The following is a 19,329-nucleotide window of genomic DNA, read 5'->3' on the forward strand; positions in this document are numbered from 1 at the left end:
TTTAGTCCAGTGCTCAAACCACTAAGCTGGCTTGTTGCAAGACAAGTAACTGGGACTGTCCGCATAAACCAAATAACAACATATTTCCCCCTTTTCCATGATGGCTAATCCAGAAAATGCAAGATCAAATCTCTGGTTCTGATGCGAACTGTCTGAACAACGTACAGACATTCGCCACTGAACCTGAGATATAGCCATCTTAAAATGAGTCAATAAAAGTCACCTTGTGGAGCCCTCTGGAGTGACACCAGGCAGCTATTTACAACACTTCCTACTGTGTTGCCTTCTGGTGCGGGTGCGAATCACTCTCTCTGAGGTCAGAACAAGGTGCCTAACTATTCAATTGATACTCTGCACCTTGTTCCTGGAACCAGTGGGCAGCAAGTGGGATGTGCGTGCGAAAAACTGACATGGCCATGTGCATGGATGAAACAGTACTAAAGGAGCAATCTGTTTTTTAAAATAATGATTTATTATTTCAAAAACAAACCAACAGACATAAACAAAACTTCACATATATATGTACACATGTCACAAGTCAGGTACTTGCTTTCTAGGTGGCTGAGGTTAGTTTTTTTCCAGTGTAATTCCTTGTTAATATGATGGTGGTGATGGTGATGATTTTTAAAGGCCAATGCTTAGCTGAACACACACTTTTCTGTAGGATGGAGTCATGGCAATGAAAGTGGCATCAAACCACATTATGTCTACTGTGCAGATGCACCCTAAGTTGGATTAATGCCACTAAACCATGATGGTGAATTGCAAAGATGCACATCCAATTGCAGGCAAGATGTCTCCGATAGGCGTCGGACACTTCTGATGCACATTGGGCACTTCTGCTATGCTCCAATATTTCCTAGTCACTGTCCAGATGTGCATGTTGGTGCCTTTTGCTCATCGGATTGTGGTGCATCAGTCACTCCCACATTCAGCAATGGACACTCATATGTCATAAGGTCACGGCAGCCCCGAGATGAATACGGATATTGCAAAACTACTCAACTCTATTTTACGGGCTGTTTATGAAGACATGTGTCCCTAGCAGAACCCCAGCCATGCGTATTAGTTTGCAAAATGCTACAGAGAAGACATGACAGATTGGGAGAAGATTTGTGGCCAGTAATGATCGGAGAAACCAGGAATGCCAGAGCAAAGAAACGGAAAAGGGGATTAGTGCTAGGAAATGGTTGAAAAGGGGTGCCACCTACCCAACCCAGTTCACCCCCAGATCACTCCTTGGATCCCCCCCGGGCTTCACAGATCGCTGTCCAGACCTCGGCTATGAACTCTTCTGGAAAGGCAAATTCACCCAGCAGCAAATCCAGGCCGCGAGCGAAGTCTTCTGAACCCTGCTTCTCCTTGGCCATCTCCACCATAGTCGACGCTGTGGAAAGTGGGAATGGGTGAGGGTGATGTGGTGAGCGGGTCGGATATATCCCCATTTTATTCTTTTACAAAATCAGGCAAACAAAAAGCAACCCCTGCGAATGCTTCAATGCACCTAAAAGGGCTGAAAAAAGGAGCAATTCAGGTAGTTCTCTACCTCTCAGTGGAAAAAATTGGCTATCTTTTACAGCCCCAATGCAGCCTGGGGGAGTCCCATAAGTGCAAAAATGGTTTGTGCTCAGAAACAGTGGCCCTCCCTTGTTTCAGGCTTGGTATAAACAAATACAGCTTGAGTCTCCCTTATCCAAAATGCTTGGGACCAGAAGCGTTCTGTATTTTAGATTGTTTTTCTTCCAGATTTTGAAATACAGGTTGGGTCTTCCTTATCTAAAATGCTTGGGACCAGAAGCGTTCTGTATTTTAGATTGTTTTTCTTCCAGATTTTGAAATACAGGTTGGGTCTTCCTTATCTAAAATGCTTGGGACCAGAAGTGTTTTGGATCCCCCCCCTCCCAGATTTTGCAGTGTTTGCGTATACTTAATCTTGGAGATGGGAGCTAAGTCTAGACATTAAATTCATTTATGTTTCATAGACACCTTATGAACAGAGGTAATTTTAGACAACATTTTTTAATACTTTTGTGCATGAAACAAAGGTTGTGCACACCACCAGAAAGCAAAAGTGTTGCTGTTTCAGCCATCCATGAAAAAGGTTTTGCATTTGGGAACATTTTAGACTTTTGGATAAGGGATGCTCGGCCGGTATATTATCAAAATCCTTCCATTCGTTTGCTGTCCTATACAGGGCAGCTCTTTTCTGCCATCTTTAGCAGTTGGTTTTACCTTTCTCTAGGAATCTGTAGGAACCACCTTTCTGGATCTGACCAAAGACCTAGCTGGCATCCAGCTTCCAACAGTGTTTAATGTTTAATATCCTGGGCTCAACCGGGAAAAATGTGGCCAGTATTTTGTATCAGCTACTTACAATAACACCCCAAATCCACACAACAGTACCTTTATGGGACCAACTAAAATGCGGTAAATATATAATGCAGGCTTTTGAAACTCCACTGGCTTCTTCATCAGGTGGATTTGGAATAGTAATTCTTCCAAATTCAAGTCTTAGGTGCTGCAAGATCCCGTTGCATATTGATTTTCCAGACTAACTCAGCTATGTCTTTGAATGTTAAGACCTAGGGTAGACTACCTCTGAATATGGGGGATCCACTGGCTTCATCATCAGGTGGATTTGGAATAGTAATTTTTCCAAACTTAAGCCCTAGGACCTGCAAGATCCCATTGCATACTGATTTGAATTTTAAGATCTAGAGTAGAATACCTCTGAATATGGGGAACCCACTGGCTTCATCATTGGGTGAATTTGGAATAGCAATTTTTCCCAACTCAAGTCCTAGGTGCTGCAAGATCCTATTGCATATTGATTTTCCAGGCTAACATAGCCATGGCTTTGAATTTTAAGACCTAGGGTAGACTGCCTCTGAATATGGGGAGTCCATTCAGACGTGTCGATGCAATAGAGAGGCAGGGAAAGGGGAGACGTTGACCCTCCATGTCATGGAAACCACTTGCATCCCCTTGGAGTCCCTACTCACCCAGTTCCACGTCACGGATCCCCATGTAGCTCTCCAAGAGGTCATCGACTTTTCCAGCGGCGGCTTCTTCAAACTCGTTCGGCTGCAGACAGGAGGGAAGAAGATCAATAATAAAGTGAATAAACAGTACTAAGACAATGTGCTGTACAGGGGTCTCAGGGAATGTGTCACAATAGGTGACATGGAGTTCGAATCATCACTCACATATGAGCCTGCTGCAACCTCAGAAGGTGTTTCTTCCATCAGAACAGCACTGTTGAAGGCTAAACCAACAAGACTTTTCAAAAAATACAGTGGTCCCTTCACATTCACTGGGATCAGGGGTGAAGGACTTTTGTGAATGTGGAAAACCGCAAATAAAAAAAATATTCTTTTTATCTGAGAAGACCTCTCTAGGAATCTCCAGACCCTCCAGTGCAACTCTATGGTCAACATCTGCCAAAGGTTGATCATAGAATCATGCAGGAAGACCTACATATGCCTAGAGTAGTGTCTTCTCTAGGAACTTCCAGGTTCTCCAGCACAACTCTATGGTCAACGTCTGGTATAGTTGTGCTCGAGGACCTAGAAATTCCTAGAGAGAATTTGGTAATCTCCTTTGATTCCGTTAGAAAAAAGTGGAATATAAATAAATATTGATTATATTAATCAAACCATGAATAACCAGATCCATAAAAGTCAAGGCTGCAAACATGGAGAGCCAATTGTAATCGGAACTCTCTCTGCAAAATCCAGACAATTGGAGGAGAATGCTCCAGTCTCAGGCCTGAATCCTATTGCCTGTTCCAACCCATCGATTCAGTTGGATTTCCCCATGTGAGTGGGTTTATCTATGTAAATCATCTTCTCTAGCCAAAAATAACTAAGAAGAGGCAGGCTGGCATTTTCTGCATCAAGCCACCAGTACTGATAAAAAGTGTTTCCACTCTTGCGCCAGGGCTTTTGTTGCACATGACAAAATGGGGAACCCCGTGTGTGAAATCTCCTGCCCGTTCTCTGTCTCTGATCCCCAAAACTCACCGCTTCCTCCACGGTGGCAGTGCCCTTGGCACGCAGCCGTAGCGTTTCCCGTCCGCTCGCTAGGTTCCCCTCGCCGGCATTCTTGCTACTCCGTGTCCGCTGGCTGATCATGTCTGCAGGAGAGGAGAGGACCAAGAGGTGGCCGGTCAGTCAATATAACAAGCATGATTGACTGACTGACTGACTGATTGCATTTATATCCTGCTTTTCTCCCAAAGTGAGATTCAGGGTGGCTTGGTTCGTACATCCTGACTGGCCCAATCATGGCTTGTTGAAACCTGGCTTCTTGTGAAGTGCAAACCCACTTTTGCTAACTAGCCATGGCTTGTTAACCAGCTGCTGAATTGCATATCTTCTTCCTCCGTGCCTGATTTTCAGTTCTTCCAGAAGATTGTTGCAGCAGTATTTGGGATAACTAGAGGTAATGCTGCATCATTCTAGGGGTCCGTTCACATTGCCCAATTATAGGGCTATTATTTCACTTTAACTACCATTGGAATCCTGGAGTTTGGAGTCTGGTGAGGCGCTAGAGCGCTTTGGTGGAGAATTCTAAAGATCCATTCCCAAATTACAGATCCCAGGATTCCATAGGATGGATCCATGATAGCTAAAGTGAAACCATAACGCTATAATTGTGCCATGGCCAGGCAGAGGTTGCTCCAGCCATTCTGTAGACCATTAACAAAAACACACATATGACTATGACAACATCCTATGGAATCATGAGCTTCGTACTTTGGGGAGGCATTAGGACTCTCTGGCTCAGAAGAGTAACTGTTTCTATGCCTTCAAGTTGGTTACCAATTAATTTCCTATTAATTTTATAGGGTTTGCAGAGGTGGTTGGGCCACTTCCTTCTCTGTTATAGAGCCTACAGCACCTGGAATTCATTGGTGGTTTCCCATCCAAGGACTAATCAGGGTTGACTCTGCTTAACTTCCAAGATTAGAGATGATCTGGTGCCTCTAGGGTATTATGGTGACCCCATGAATTTCATAGGGTTTTCTTAGGCATGCCAGACTCCGAGTTGGATTTGCCTGTTCCTTCCTCTGAAATAGGGCCTTCCTACACCTGGTATACTCCTCCCTAAAATACAAATTTTAGGAGTGTGGAAAGGGACCCATTTGCCTGGCACGCTGCAGTTTGGCCAAGTTTTGCCCTTTCTCCTTCAGCCATCTCAGACCTCCTGGTCTTCTTCTCCCAGCAGTCACTCACCGAAGGCTCGCTTGGGCTGCACCAGCCGCAAAGTGAAGGGCTGAGCCCTGGGCATCTCCCGCAACATCTTGGCAACTTCGTAGTGGCGGCACCCGACAATGGTTTGGTCATTGATCGCCTCGATGCTGTCCCCGACGCAGACGGTGGGGATGCGGTTGATGATGCTGCCTTCCTTGATGCGCTGGAAATATGGGGATATTCAAACAGAGGACCAGGATGGGGATGGGGAGGGAGACATCAGGAACACACATTTCTCCCTTGGGGATTGTGATCCTTGGGTTGCATTAAAAACAGCAACATCTTTAGCAACGGCTGCTAGAATAAGGGCAAGAGCTAAGTTGTGCATCTTAAACTGTACAATTTTGCACATACAGAGAGACTTTTAAAATGAATTTAGCAATCTATTTTTATTCCTTTTGGCTGTACTATTTATGTTTGTTTCCGTATCACAGCTATATTTTAGATACCAGTATGACCTTCATATATGCTAATTCTTTACCCATGTCTGGAAAAAATAAGTTTCTCTCCAGGGTCTAGAGAGAAGTAATTCTGGATCCTCCATTGTGATTCTACGGTCACCTTCCAGACCAAGCATACCATAGAATATGCTGGAGGACATAGAAATGCCTACAAAGGTGTTCTCTCTAAGATTTTCTAAGTCCTCCAGTGTGATTGTATGGTCAACTTCAAGTGCCAGCATACCATAGGCATTTCTAGGTCCACTAGTGTGCGTCTATGGTATGCTTAGGCCAGAAGTTGTCATTGGAAATAATAGGATTCCCTATTGTCCACAGTTTCAGGTATCCAGTTAGGGACAAGCAATCGAACATGACTCAAGAAGTCAGGCATGATCAGTTTCTAGCAATGATAATGGAAACACAATTGTTATTGCGATACAAGAGAAATAGGACATATAACAAAAAATAAAACATCAGTCAAACAGCTCACAGAGAAGCCACCCACTGCACATGTTTCCCCAGCCACCCGTCATGCCCCCTCTCTACCTTGATGAAGGCGTATCCGGCCCCGTTGTCAGTGATGGTCAGCCCCAGCGCATCCTCCGTCTTGGTCACCTCCACTTCCTTGGTCTCGCCTCGAACGTGGGCAAAAATGAAGTCCTCCAAACCGATCTGGCCTCCCAGCAGCTTCTGCATGTCGACTTTGTGGGTGTTCAGGGTGCAGAAGAGGATCTGGGTGTGAAAGATGCCAACAGGGTTACTTGTAGGTAGTATTCCCCTCCTATATCCACACAACAACTCTGTGAAATGGAGAGAGAGGCTGACCTAAGGTCACTAGATAAATTTCATGGTGGTGGGGGCATGAATCCAGACAATAATAATAATAATAATAATAACAATAACAATTTATTTCTACCCCAGCTCTCCCAGTGTAGTACTCTAACTACCAGTACTCTAACTAACTACCAACTTATGCTCCAACCTTTCACCATCTCTGGAGGAGCAAAAAACAAGCTTGCTCCATCTTCTGCAAAACATCTCTACATGTATTTAAGCCTTTGTGGTTGCTGGGTGCCTTGAAGTCATTGCCAACTTATGACAATCCAGCTCAGCCATGAAATGCACTGGGTGACCTTGGGCGAGTCACACTCTCTCAGACTCAGGGAAAGCCATGGCAAACCTTCTCTGAACCAATATTTCCAAGAAAACCTCATGATAGGTTTGCTTTAGGGTCACCATAAGTTGGAAATGACTTGAAGGTGCACAACACACACATGGTGAACCTCTCATGCAGTTTTTTGAAGCTGAGAGTGTGCTACTTGCCCAAGGCCACCCAGTGAGTTTCTGTGGCCAAGTAGGGATTCGAAGCCTGGTCTCCCAAGGTTACTTAAACTGTTACCAGCAAACAAATCTAACCAGTCCAACCTACTAAGGCCTCACCTCTGTTGGGGAGATGTTGAAGACCTCTGCAATTTTGGCGTACAGCTCCTTGACATTGGTGAAGCCTTCAATCTTGCCAGTGGGGCTGCCATGGGCCAGTTGGGTGTGGAAGACGAGCCGGGGCCTGATGCGAGGAGGATGGGCCGGTGGTGCAGGAGCCGGGGTACCCCGTCCGGTTTCCAAAGGGGCCTGGGGACCACCTCCATCTTCTTGGGGTACCCCGTTCTCCATGGGCGTCCCCTTCTGCCCCTCCGACGCTTCTTTCTTGCGAGGCTCTCCAGAACTTTGCAGCATTGTTGGGAAAACTGGCTCTCGAAAACAACCAACGATGGCAACGACGGCTCCTGCGGCTAAATTATTGATGCCTTCAAGCTCCAGGTGGAATGGCCGGGCTGTAAGATGATGCCAAGCCTGGCACGCCACCCAGAAACCCAATCCCCTAAAAAATAATCCAATTAGGTAAGTTGCCCCCGAGGTGCTCACCGCAAAGATGGTAAAGGTGCGCTGGAGAAAGACAGACCATCCAGCTGCACCCAAAAGGCAACATGTTTGCAAAGGATTTCTGCCTCTGTCTTTTTTCCATTACTTTTTACCCAGCTGCTCTTAGTCCCTCTTGGGGATATAGATGTTTTCCTGATACACTAGCAGCGCATGACACCTGGTGACCTCTGAGTTTATTTAGAAGGGAAAGTCAAATGGAAAAGGTGAGGGAGAGGAAGGAAGGAAGGAAGGAAGGAACCAACCAGCACCTTTGAGATGACAGGTATATCTCAGCGCACACAGCAGATAAGCCCTTGGGCATTGGGGCTAAGATTCTCCATCACGGTCTGCGTTGGGTAACTTTACAAATCCTTAGAAGCACAGCGCAACCCTGTTAGGGAATTACAAAGATGCATATCAGAGCACCGGCAAGAACGCTCCAATGCACATTGGGCATGTCTGATGCACATTGGCCTCTTTTGATGCACATGAAGCACTTCTGAGTCACATTAAGTGCTTCTGGTGCACAGTAAGCACTTCTGATGTGCATTACATGCTTCTGAGTCACATTAAACTCTTCTGACATACACCAAGTATTTCTGATGTGCACGAAGCACTTCTGATGTGAGTGAATGAAGCACTTTTGATGTGCATGAAGCGCTTCTGAGTCACATTAAGCACTTCTGATGCACATGAAGCACTTCTAATGCACATTAAGTGCTTCTGATATGCATTAAATGCTTCTGATGTCCATTCAGTGCATCTGAGTCGCATTAAGGGCTTCTGAGTCACAATAAATACCTCTTACATGCATGAAGTGCTTCTGAGTTGCTTTTAACTCAGTGCTTCAACTTCCATCCTCCATCATCCCTGAGCAACACAGCCAAAAGGCAAAGGACGATGGGAGTTGGAGTCCAGCAAGCTCTAGAAGGCCATGTTGTCAAAACAACAAAAAAAGTAGTTTTCCAATTTCAGGATTTAAAAGCATTGTTTTCTGGGGGCCACACTTGCTTTCCCAGTTTTACTAAAGCAGGCAAAAGGGTGGAAATCATGACATTTTAGTGATTTCATTTCCTCTCTGTGTAAAGGGATCAATCGAACTTCCTAATTTAAAAATGAATGAATAAATAAATAAATAAATAAGGCAAGGGATCAATAAAGCAGTGCAACATCTTTGCAGCATAACTAAACAGTTGCAACATAATCACACAACTTCAGTCTAGCTAAAGAATTGCAACATAATTACATAAATGCAACATAACTAAAGAATTGCAACATAAGTGTATAATTACAATATAACTAAATAACTGCAAAGTAACTAAAGAATTGCAACATAAGTGTATAATTACAATATAACTAAATAACTGCAAAGTAACTAAAGAATTGCAACATAAGTATATAATTGCAACTAAAGAACTGCAAAGTAACTAAAGAATTGCAACATAAGTGTATAATTACAATATAACTAAAGAACTGCAAAGTAACTAAAGAATTGCAACATAAGTATATAATTGCAACTAAAGAACTGCAAAGTAACTAAAGAATTGCAGAAAGGTGGGTTTTTTTTTTTTTGCGTGTTTTGTTTATCCCTGGCCCTTTTAAGCTCATTAACCCCTTATTAATTATTTTAATTAGTTTAACACCAACTCCCTTTCTGATTGGCTGAGGGACCAGCCAATCCCTGAGCCCCAGACTGTGTGATGCGCCCTCTTACGCGCAGAGGTAAGGATTGTAGGGAGGTTAAAAAGCCAGCCAATCAGAAAGCAGCAGAGACTGCTCTCCACCAGTCAGCATCCAGAGAAAGGGGGCTCATTTGCATAATAGTGCGAATGAGAAAGGAAAAGGGGAGGAGCTTTTGTTGGAGAAAATAAGAGAGAGAAAAAAGAAGAAGAAAGCAGGAAAGTTTGGGTGAGGATTTATTATTTCTATTATTATTATTGATGTTGTTCCTTTTTTTGCTGGGAAAATTGGGGTGCAATGAAAGGAGAGGGAAGATTTTCCAAATGCATCTCCCACTCCAGCTTTCTGGATTGCATATATATATATATATATATATAGGTTAGGATCTGTTGTTGTTATTATTATTATTGCCCCTTTTTTGCTGGGAAACTGGGGTGCAATGGAGGGAAGGGAGAGATTTTGCAAGCCAAAAAAAGCTGAAGTGGGAAGAGAGGACGATATATATATATATATATATATATATATATATAGTGAGGATTCTGTTATTGTAGTTAATATTGTTATTATGGCTCCTGGGTTTGACTTTTTTTTTGCTGGGATATTGGGGTGCAATGAAGGGAAGGGGGAGATTTTGCAAGGCAGAAACCTGGAGTGGGAGATGCATTTGGAAGAGAGGGAGATTTAGGAAATATAGATATTTTTGGTGAGGATCTGCTATCATTGGTGTTTCTGTATTATTGTTGCTCTTATTTTGCTGGGAAATTGGGGTGCAATGAAAAAAGAGGGGAGTTTTTTGCAAGCCAAAAGCTGGAGTGAGAAATAGAGTTGGAAGACAGGGAGATTTGGGAAATATATTATATATATATATATATTATGTTATTATTGTTGTTGCTCCTATTTTGCTGGGAAATTGGGGTGCAGTGAAAAAAGGGGAGATTTTGCAAGCCAAAAGCTGGCGTGAGAGATGCATTTGGAAGACAGGGAGATTTAGGAAATATATCGTAGAATTTTCTTGGCAGAATTTGTTCAGAGGAGGTTTGTGGGATGGTTGTCTATTGTGAGATGGATATTCATATATATCATGACCCTCATATCCATAGGGATATGTCCCCAGATTTACCATGGAAGCCCAAAACCATGGATAATAGAAAACGCTATTGAAATGTCCACCTGGAGGACATTGACCATAGAGTTGCACAGGAAGAGCAAGAGCTTCCTAAAGAGGACACCTCTCTAGGCATTCCTGGGTCCTCCATGGTGACTCTATGGTCAAGTTCTGCCAGACGCATAGTATAGAATTGTGCGAGAGGACCTAGAAAATCCTAAAAAGGACATATTTTTTTCCAGATGTGGGTAAGTGAAACGCCAGTCCTGTGGATAGAGATATCATGCTCTAGTCACCTGGCGAACTCTTGGCTGACATTTGGGTTGTTATGCAGGTTTATTGTAACCTCCAAATTGTCATTTCCAGGTCTTTCGTCTTGAACAACTGCTTACAGCGATTGCAGCCGAGAAGCCCCCATGTCGCATAATACAAAACAACAACCCCCGGGGCTTTTGTGAGTATTGAACGGACAGAGAATCGGGGCTCTTTCGTGGGCTTCTTCCATCTATGTGGACGTGCGTGCAAATTTTTACAAACTATTTTTTAATGTATTTTATTTTTTTTTGCAGGGGGGGAATAGTTGAAATGCCCAGTTCTGGATTTGGGGAACTTTTGCATTGCAGATAGTATACTCCCCTCTCTGTTTTTGTGGAGGACCCTTTCCAGACCCCCTCCATGCGAAAACAGAAAACCACCAATATTCAAACCCCATTGGCTTGAATGGCGGCGCCCGCCCCATTTCATCCCCCTCCGTTTGCCGCTCGCGAATGAGCAAGGGATACCGCGAAAATGGAGGGGCGACTGTATTTTAAATTAAAGGAAGACTCTGTACATTTGGCCCTCTGTATCCACGGATTATTTATTCATAGATTTCACCATCCTCAGATTAAAAAGCTTCTAGAAGAATACAAATCCCAAAAAGCAAACCTTGATTTGGGGCTTTAAAATAAGTGATACAGTTTTACTGTGCCATTGTATTCAATGGGACTTGAGCATTAATGGATTTTGGGATCCACAGGCGATCCTGGAACCAACCCCCAGCAGTTATCAAAGTTCCACTGTACTTCTGGTCACCATTTTGAGAGGGGCTTTGAAGAAAGGCAGTGGGTTTTTGCATTGAGAACAGGCAGCCAGAGAGACCCCTTGGCGGTCCTACCACAACTGCTTCTCTCAATGTGCCTTGCACCCATAACTCAGATCTCTAGTGCTTGGAAATGCTTTAGCCAGACTACAAAGGTAACGTTTGGAGGCCATGTTGGGTTGTTCATGACTATCAACATCAACCCCAGTGGTTACAGTCCAGCTTTCAGATCTCATAACTGCTTAAATGCTGAAATCTTTCTTTGCCCCAATTTTTGGTTTCAGGACTGCTGCGGGCAAAACGCATCATGGCGGCTTTCTGGTGGCCATCAAACAGGAGAAGGGGGAAGCCCCACGGCTTGTGGCAGAGAAGCCCCACGGCGAAGAGGAGGTGAGTCTCTTGTTGCGTTCATCAGCTTTCCATCCCTGGCCTGATGGAGACATTTAGGACCAAAATTCATCTGATTAACCAGTTTGGTGCACTGCAAGCATGTCGTAATTCTTCAAGTGTGTTCTCCAGAAGTGTGCTCTCTAGGCATTTGTAGGTCTTCCAGCGTGACTCTGTAGTTAACTTTCAGCAGAAGCGTACCATAGAATTGTGCTGGAGGACCTAGGAAATGCCCAGAAGGGACATATTTCTTCCAATGCATGTTAACAAACCCATGTAATATGAATTTGGTAGGTCTTACAGCATGAGTCTATGGTTAACTTCCAGCAGAGGCATACCATAGAATTGTGCTGGAGGACCTAGAAGATGCCTACATAGGACATACATCTTCCAACGCATGCCAGCAAATACATGCAATACGAATGCGTATTGTATGAATTCATATAACATGGGTTCGCTTACGTGCGTCAGAAGAAATAAGTCCTCTCTAGGCGTTTTCCAGGTCCTCCAGCATGAGTCTATGTATGCTTCTGCTGGAAATTAACCATAGAGTCACACTGGAGGACCTCCAAATGCCTAGAGAGGACACTTCTAGGGAAGAATCATGACATGAACTGGATAATCGGATGAATTTTGGCCCAAGGTATTAATCATTTCTTGTTTCTGTCTGTTCCCAAATTGGCAGCCAGTGAAGAAACGGGGTTGGCCAAAAGGTAAGAAGCGGAAGAAGATCTTGCCTAATGGACCCAAGGCCCCCGTGACAGGCTACGTCCGCTTCTTGAATGAGCGGCGGGAGCAGATTCGAATGCTGCACCCGGACCTCCCTTTCCCGGAGATCACCAAGATGTTGGGAGCGGAGTGGAGCAAACTGCAGCCCACGGATAAACAGGTGAGGCCACCAGAAAAGTCAAAGGGCTCCCAATTTTCCTTGACAAACTGCAAAAATAATCATAGTTTTAAAAATTGCATTTCATTTTTTAAACATTAACAATACAGTGGGACCTTGCTATCTGCTGGGGTTTGGTCCCAGGATCCCCCCTGGATAACAAAATCTGTGGATGCTCGAGTCCCATTTAATATAATGGCAGAGCAAAATAGTGTCCCTTGTATCAAATGACAAAATCAAGGTTTGCTTTTTGCAATTTAGACTTTTTTGGGCATATTTTCAAGCCGCGGAGGCTTGAATCCGTGAATAAAAAAATTGGTGGATAAGGAGGGCCAACTGTATAAGACTTTATGTTATATTGTTTTAAAAAATTAACAATATAACATATTTTGTTATATATTATTATATTATATATTATTATATAATAATATACAGGCTGGCTCTCTCTTCTTTGAAATGACTCTGGAGACCAGAATTCGATTTCCCTGCTTGGCTATTAAACTCACTGGGAGACCTTGGGCAAGTCACACTCTCTCAGCCTCAGAGCTTTGCAATGGCAATAGTAATAATAATAATAATAATAATATATTGTAACACAACCGGGACGGCTTACAATATTAAAACATATATTCCCGTATCCCAACTCAACCCCCCCCCCCCTCAATACAATTAATTTACAATTTAAAACAGCATAAAGTAAGAAACAAAGGCAACAATAACTATAACTGCAGCAGAAGTCTAGGCCTTTTTTTGGTGACACACCTTGCCAAGCAAATCCTAGGATAGGTTTCCGTTTAGGGTCTCCATAAGTTGGAAACAACCTGAAGGCACGCGACAACAACAAAGTTACGCAACGCAGGCTGCGATGGAGGGTCTCATCCAATGCCTTTTAAAAATTATCATTTTAATCAGAACGATCGATCAGCTTTTTATGGATTGGAGCTGGCAACTCTTTATTTGGTTTTTCAGCGCTATCTGGATGAGGCCGAGCGAGAGAAGCAGCAGTATATGAAAGAGCTGAGAGAGTACCAGCAGTCGGAGGCGTATAAGATGTGCGCCGAGAAAATGCAGGAGAAAAAGATTAAGAAAGGTATATTTTGCCTTTTCCTCTTCTGAGTTTGTTCTGGGTGATGCAGGAAAAGGAGAAAGAGAGAGCAGAAACTCATTCAGAGACTTCGGACTTAGATGCATGGATCAGCAATCTTAAACCTTGCAGACATGAGATGGACAGATCTGGAGGATCTGAGTTCAGGTTCTGCCAACACTCGCTACTTAATGGCGCGACTTTGGTCAAATTGCTTTCTTTTTTGCTTTGCATGTGAATAAATGCTAATATTCTTTTAAAATTTATTCTAGAGGATGCTGGACCTGGAGGTGTCAACACCTTGCTGAATGGTTATAAGGTAAGCGGCATGGGCTGCGTCCATGCTGCAGAAATAATCCAGTTTGACACCACTTGAACTGCCATGGCTCCATGCAATGGCTCTGAGACCTCGACACACTACAATTCCCAGAATTCCATAGCACAGAGCCATGGCAGTTCAAGTGGCGTCAAACTTGGCTATTTCTGCAGTGCAGCCTTGGGAGAATCTGTGGCCCACGTGTAGCCATTGAAATTAATTATGGAAAAGGGAAATAAAACCAAGTTTATGAAATGCTTTTTTTGCAGAAAATACCCACTTGGCACTGACTGTTTAAAAATAAAATCTTTTAGGTGCCAAGTGTAAAACCATGTTAGTCTCCTGAGTATTTAACTGATGGTGGTTTTCTTTGCAATTCTAGTTGCTGGCCGTTTATGCCTTGGAAGGAATGAATCAGCTGCGTTTTTTGTTTTGCAGAAAATGTGTCTTAATGGTTACAGTTTTTGAACGTTTTCCACTGGCAGGAAGGAAAACATTAAAACACACTTTCTGCAAGGCAAAAATATAACTCATTAATCTGGCCTTGTAAAGGTTTGTAAATAGGGCTGTATTTTCAGAGTAAATGCCTCGAATTAAGCAGACCTTTATTGCAACGAGGTTAGAAAATGTGTAGAGACATAACCTTTCATGCAAAACTAACAATGTATATTTGTATATTTAAGTATGCATTAAATATGTATTCATAGAACCGTAATGGTGTAGTGGTTAAAGTGTTGGATTACAACTCTGGAGGCCAGGGCTCGAATCTTGGCTCATCCATGGAAACCCACTGGGTGACCTTGGGCAAGTCACACTTTCTCAGCCTCAGAAGATGGCAATGGCAGACTCCCTTGGAAGAAACTTGCTCAGAAAACCCCAGGATCGCTTCGCCTGAAGGTCGCCATACGTCAGAAACGATTTGAAGGCAAACACCAACAAAGACAGAATTTCTCCTTAGATATCTTCCTATTTTGGTCCAAGGGAATAAATGCAACTTTCTCTTTGCTTTCCTGAACCAGGCTGGAGAGGGCGGCAGCGGTGATGGCTTCTCCACTTTTGACGTCCCCATTTTTTCTGAGGAATTCTTGGACCAGAACAAAGGTACCAACCAGACGCATGAAATGGAGTCAGGACTGCGGGGGGAATGGGGGAAGAGTCATTGCTGCCTCATTGATGCTGGCCACAGGTGTGCCAGGGCTGTAGTGGGCACCATCTTAATCTTAGCCCTTGTCCTCTTTCTTTGCTTTAATTTGCCCGGCCAGCCCGGGAAGCAGAGCTGCGCCGCCTGCGCAAGGTGAACACCGAGTTCGAGGAGCAGAACGCCATCCTGCAGAAGCACACGGAGAGCATGAGCAGTGCCAAGGAGAGGCTGGAGCAAGAGTTGGCACTGGAGGAGAGGCAGACTATGGCCCTCCAGCAGCAGCTCCAGACCGTGCGCCAAGCTCTGACCGCCAGCTTTGCCAGCCTTCCCATCCCTGGTAGGCAGCCTTGGAGAGGAGAAAATGGAGTGCTTGGAAGACCTGTTGGATCATTTCACAGAGGTGGCACAACGTGTGCGCCATGTCATAGACATCTATATGTATAATGTGATGGAGCAGAGGCGTCACTAGGGAGTGCAGGGAGTGAGGGCCACACTGGGTGACATCTCAGAGAAGGGGTATAGGTAAGGTGGTCATTCCTGTCCATCCCAAAACCCACTTGCCTGCCCTGTTTGCCAACCAGGGTGGCTCTGTTGCCCATTGGCTGCAGCCGCTGATGGAGGTGCGTTGGAGCAATTGCTGGGCAAGGGGTATAAATAAACATAAACATAATAATAATAATAATAATAATAATAATAATAGACATCACCTCCCTTTCTCACTTGCCAAGCAGCCATGCCAGACCTGCAACAGGTTGCCAGGTGGCATCACCACACTCTCTCACCATGGCAGATGTGGTCCGGCTTGTTGAAGGGAGGTGTGCCAGCCAAGCAACTGGTTTGTGTGTGATGGCATCAGTTAACATGTTACGGTGACACCAGCCTTAGTGATGCCACTGGAACGGAAATCACCAGTTAAGTACAGTCTGTATCCACAGACTGAACCATTTACTGCTTGAAAATATTCCAAAGACACCTCTTCGAAAAAGCCAAGCTTGATTTTGCCAGTTGGTATAAGGGGCACCATTGTATTTAATGGGACTTGAGTGCCCACAGATTTTGGTACTCATGGGAGATCCTGGAACCAAACCCCAGTGGATGCCAAGGGTCCCCACTGTAATGGCTTTTTTTTTTTGCAGGTACAGGTGAGACCCCGACCCTCAGCACACTGGATTTCTACATGGCCAGACTTCACAGTGCCATCGAAAGTAACCCTGCACAACATGAGAGGTTGGTCATTCGGGTCAAGGAGATCCTGTCCCGCATTGCCAGGTAACTGTGAAAATGTATTGTCTTGTTTGGGGTGATGGGAGGAAGTCATCCCAAAATTAGGCTTACTGCATTTAAGAGTATTCACATATGGGCAGAAAACTCTGTTTACAATGGAATGATTTCTTTCTCCACTTCTTTTTCCAGTGAGCATTTATGAACAGGTGCCTCGGCTCCATTCGGATACTTCTGGACTTCTGGGATTTGCTGTTTGCCTCTCATCACGCAGATGCCTTCATCTTCCGGATTTTCGCCCTGTGCCTCTTCCGGGGATCTTGCCTTCTAGATTTTGTAGCCCCAACTCGGTTCTTTCCCATCTTTTCTCTCCTGATTTTCTCCCCAAAGTTGCCTGCTAGGACAGTAAATAGTAGGACAATGCAAAACCAATACAATACAATACAAAGTCAATCCACTAATACATTTGGCCATCTGTATAGCCACAGATTCTGCATTCAAGCAACCACAGTTTGGGGAAAAAATATCCATGCACACAATTCCAAAAAGCAAACCTAGATTTTGCCATTTTGTGCGACAGATGCGGTTGTATACAGTCAGTCCTTCGTATCCACAGTTTTTTTAATCCACAGATTCAAGCATCCATGGCTTGGAAATATTACAAAAAAGTAAAAATTCCCAAAAGCAAACCTTGATTTTGCCGTTTTAAATGCGGATGCGGTTATATACAGTCAGCCTTCCTTATCCACGGATTCAAGTATCCATGGCTTGGAAATATTCAAAAGAGGTATACATTCCAAAAAAGCAAACCTTGTTTTTACCATTTCTAGATGCTGTTTTACTATCCCATTGTATTTAATAAGACTTGAGCAGCCATGGATTTGGGTACCTGCGGGGGGGTCCTGGCACCAAACCCCAGTGGGTACCAAGGGCCTGCTGTATTTCTTTGACAGCCAGTGGTTTGAGCCTTGCACTAGGATTCAGAGAGACCAGGGTTCGAATCCCTGCTCAACCAAGGGATGGGTCATCTTGTGCAAGTCACACTCTCTCAGCCCCAGAAAACCCTTAGTGTCGCTATAAATCAGAAGTGACTCGAAGGCATGCACAACAGCAAAGAATGTGAATTAGCTCAGCCTTAAAGACAAAAAGAGAGAAATCAATTTATTTATTAGCACACCCTGGTTCCTTTTTAAATCTTTTATAAAAACAAACAAATCCAGCCTAGTTGTTGCCTCTTTGGGATTTAGCAATGACTTTCATTCACTTAGACTTTGAAATCTCTTCATTTTCTGTGTTGATATGTTAAGTAAAAAACATACACACACATATATTTTAGCAATTTGAGAAGTGGTTATATTTCTTCTGTAGGTAGAGAAGTCTTTTTTAAAATAAAGGAAACCATACAAACCTCTTTGGTTATTTGGCTTTTTGTTCTTCGGACATATTTAACTGTGTACCTGGGGCAGAAAATGGGATATAAATTAGTTAAATAAGTAATAAGTAAATGACCAGTATTGAAACGAGGAGAATTCTAGGATAAGTGGGTGAATAGTATGTCATATTGGCTAACTGGGGGGGGGGGGGGGTGCATTTACACTGTAGAAATAATGCGGTTTGACACCACTTTTACCACCATGGCTCCGTCCTATGGAACCCTGGGATTTGTAGCAGATAAGGTTAAAAACCTTGCAAAACTACACATCCCAGGATTGCATAGGATGGAGCGACAGTGCTTAAAGTGGTATCGAACTGCATTATCTCTGCAGTGTGGATGCAACCGTAGACTTAGCTTCCTCAGGGGAGGGAGAGGCACTTTTATTATTTGGAAAGTGTGTTGTTATTAACGCAAGGTGGATTATTTGTTTCTTCCTCGGGGTGGCCAGGTTGCATTTGTATCGTCTTTGCAACCTGCAAATCTGCATACGCATGTTGCAAACGCACCTTCTTCTCATGCCATACCTCCTCCTCATGCAACCACTCCCAAAATTAAACCCTAAAAACAAACCACCTATCTTCCCACAGCCCAAAGTGACCTGCGTATTTATTTCTTATTTGTGTTTATGCATTACCCATGTTTATATAACATGGTTGGGCTTCCAAGGAAGGAGGGAGGGGAAGCTAACAGAAGGAGACCATTAAACCCGCATCCACAACTTTTGTCTTTTCCTGCATGATGTTGTTGTTGTTGTTATTAATGCTACAAAATCCCATTGTGTACTGATTTTCCAGACTACCATGGCCATGTCTCTGAATAAATTATTATTATTATTATTATTATTATTATTTGAAGACATAGCTGTGTTAGTCTAGAAAATCAGTGTATGCCAAGGGATTTTGTACCACCCTTTGCATAATCATTTATTATATTATATTTTGTCATATTGATTGGTGTAGTGGTTTGATGGTTGGATAATGACTCTGGAGGCCAGGGTTCGAATCCCGTTGGGCCATGATGAAACTCACGGAATGAGTTTGGTCAAGTCACACTCTTTCAGCCTCCTCTGAATATATCTGGCCAAGAGATATATTGCCACGGTAGTTGTCACATATCGCATATGTGACTTTGGCTAAGTCCGTTTGGCCATATGTGACTTTGGCCAAGTCACACTCTCTCAGCCTCAGACAAAGGCAATAGCAAACCTCCTCTGAATATTATCTTTCCAAGAAAACCCCATGATAGTCACCTTATAAATGACTTTGGCCAAGTCACACTCTCTCAGCCTCAGAGGAAGGCAATAATAGCAAACCACCTCTGATCAAATCTTTCCAAGAAAACCCTAGAATAGGGTCGCCATAAGTTGGAAACGGTTTGG

General features: G+C 43.7%; 2 protein-coding genes across 5 annotated transcripts; one reads left to right on the forward strand and one right to left on the reverse strand.

Moving 5' to 3' along the window:
* Positions 1–531: 531 nt before the first annotated feature.
* Positions 532–19,323, reverse strand: LOC149308356 (PDZ domain-containing protein GIPC3-like). Of its 2 annotated transcripts, XM_089535616.1 has the most exons (7): positions 19,267–19,323; positions 17,925–17,973; positions 6,242–6,427; positions 5,238–5,418; positions 4,023–4,135; positions 3,003–3,084; positions 532–1,387 (listed from the first exon to the last, which is right to left on the reverse strand). In XM_089535616.1, the coding sequence occupies exons 3-7, from the start codon at positions 6,389–6,391 to the stop codon at positions 1,233–1,235; spliced, it is 681 nt and encodes a 226-aa protein (XP_089391742.1). In that variant the 5' UTR covers positions 6,392–6,427; positions 17,925–17,973; positions 19,267–19,323; the 3' UTR covers positions 532–1,232. The 2 variants fall into 2 exon arrangements, with proteins under 2 accessions (XP_089391742.1, XP_089391741.1); XM_089535615.1 differs by lacking the exons at positions 17,925–17,973; positions 19,267–19,323 and adding an exon at positions 7,136–7,429.
* Positions 9,452–17,928, forward strand: LOC149308357 (SWI/SNF-related matrix-associated actin-dependent regulator of chromatin subfamily E member 1-related-like). 3 transcript variants are annotated; one of them, XM_089535617.1, is made up of 10 exons: positions 9,452–9,523; positions 10,767–10,854; positions 11,766–11,871; positions 12,554–12,757; positions 13,724–13,844; positions 14,111–14,157; positions 15,174–15,255; positions 15,417–15,632; positions 16,432–16,564; positions 16,709–17,927. In XM_089535617.1, the coding sequence occupies exons 2-10, from the start codon at positions 10,817–10,819 to the stop codon at positions 16,719–16,721; spliced, it is 960 nt and encodes a 319-aa protein (XP_089391743.1). In that variant the 5' UTR covers positions 9,452–9,523; positions 10,767–10,816; the 3' UTR covers positions 16,722–17,927. The 3 variants fall into 3 exon arrangements, with proteins under 3 accessions (XP_089391743.1, XP_089391745.1, XP_089391746.1); XM_089535619.1 differs by lacking the exon at positions 16,709–17,927 and having other exon boundaries at positions 16,432–16,568; XM_089535620.1 differs by lacking the exon at positions 9,452–9,523 and having other exon boundaries at positions 10,846–10,915; positions 16,709–17,928.
* Positions 19,324–19,329: the final 6 nt, after the last annotated feature.

The sequence above is a fragment of the Sceloporus occidentalis genome, unplaced genomic scaffold (genome assembly GCF_023333645.1).
Source record: "Sceloporus occidentalis isolate IW3139 unplaced genomic scaffold, rSceOcc1.0.p SCAF_8, whole genome shotgun sequence".
In the NCBI taxonomy this organism is placed as follows: Eukaryota; Metazoa; Chordata; class Lepidosauria; order Squamata; family Phrynosomatidae; genus Sceloporus; species Sceloporus occidentalis.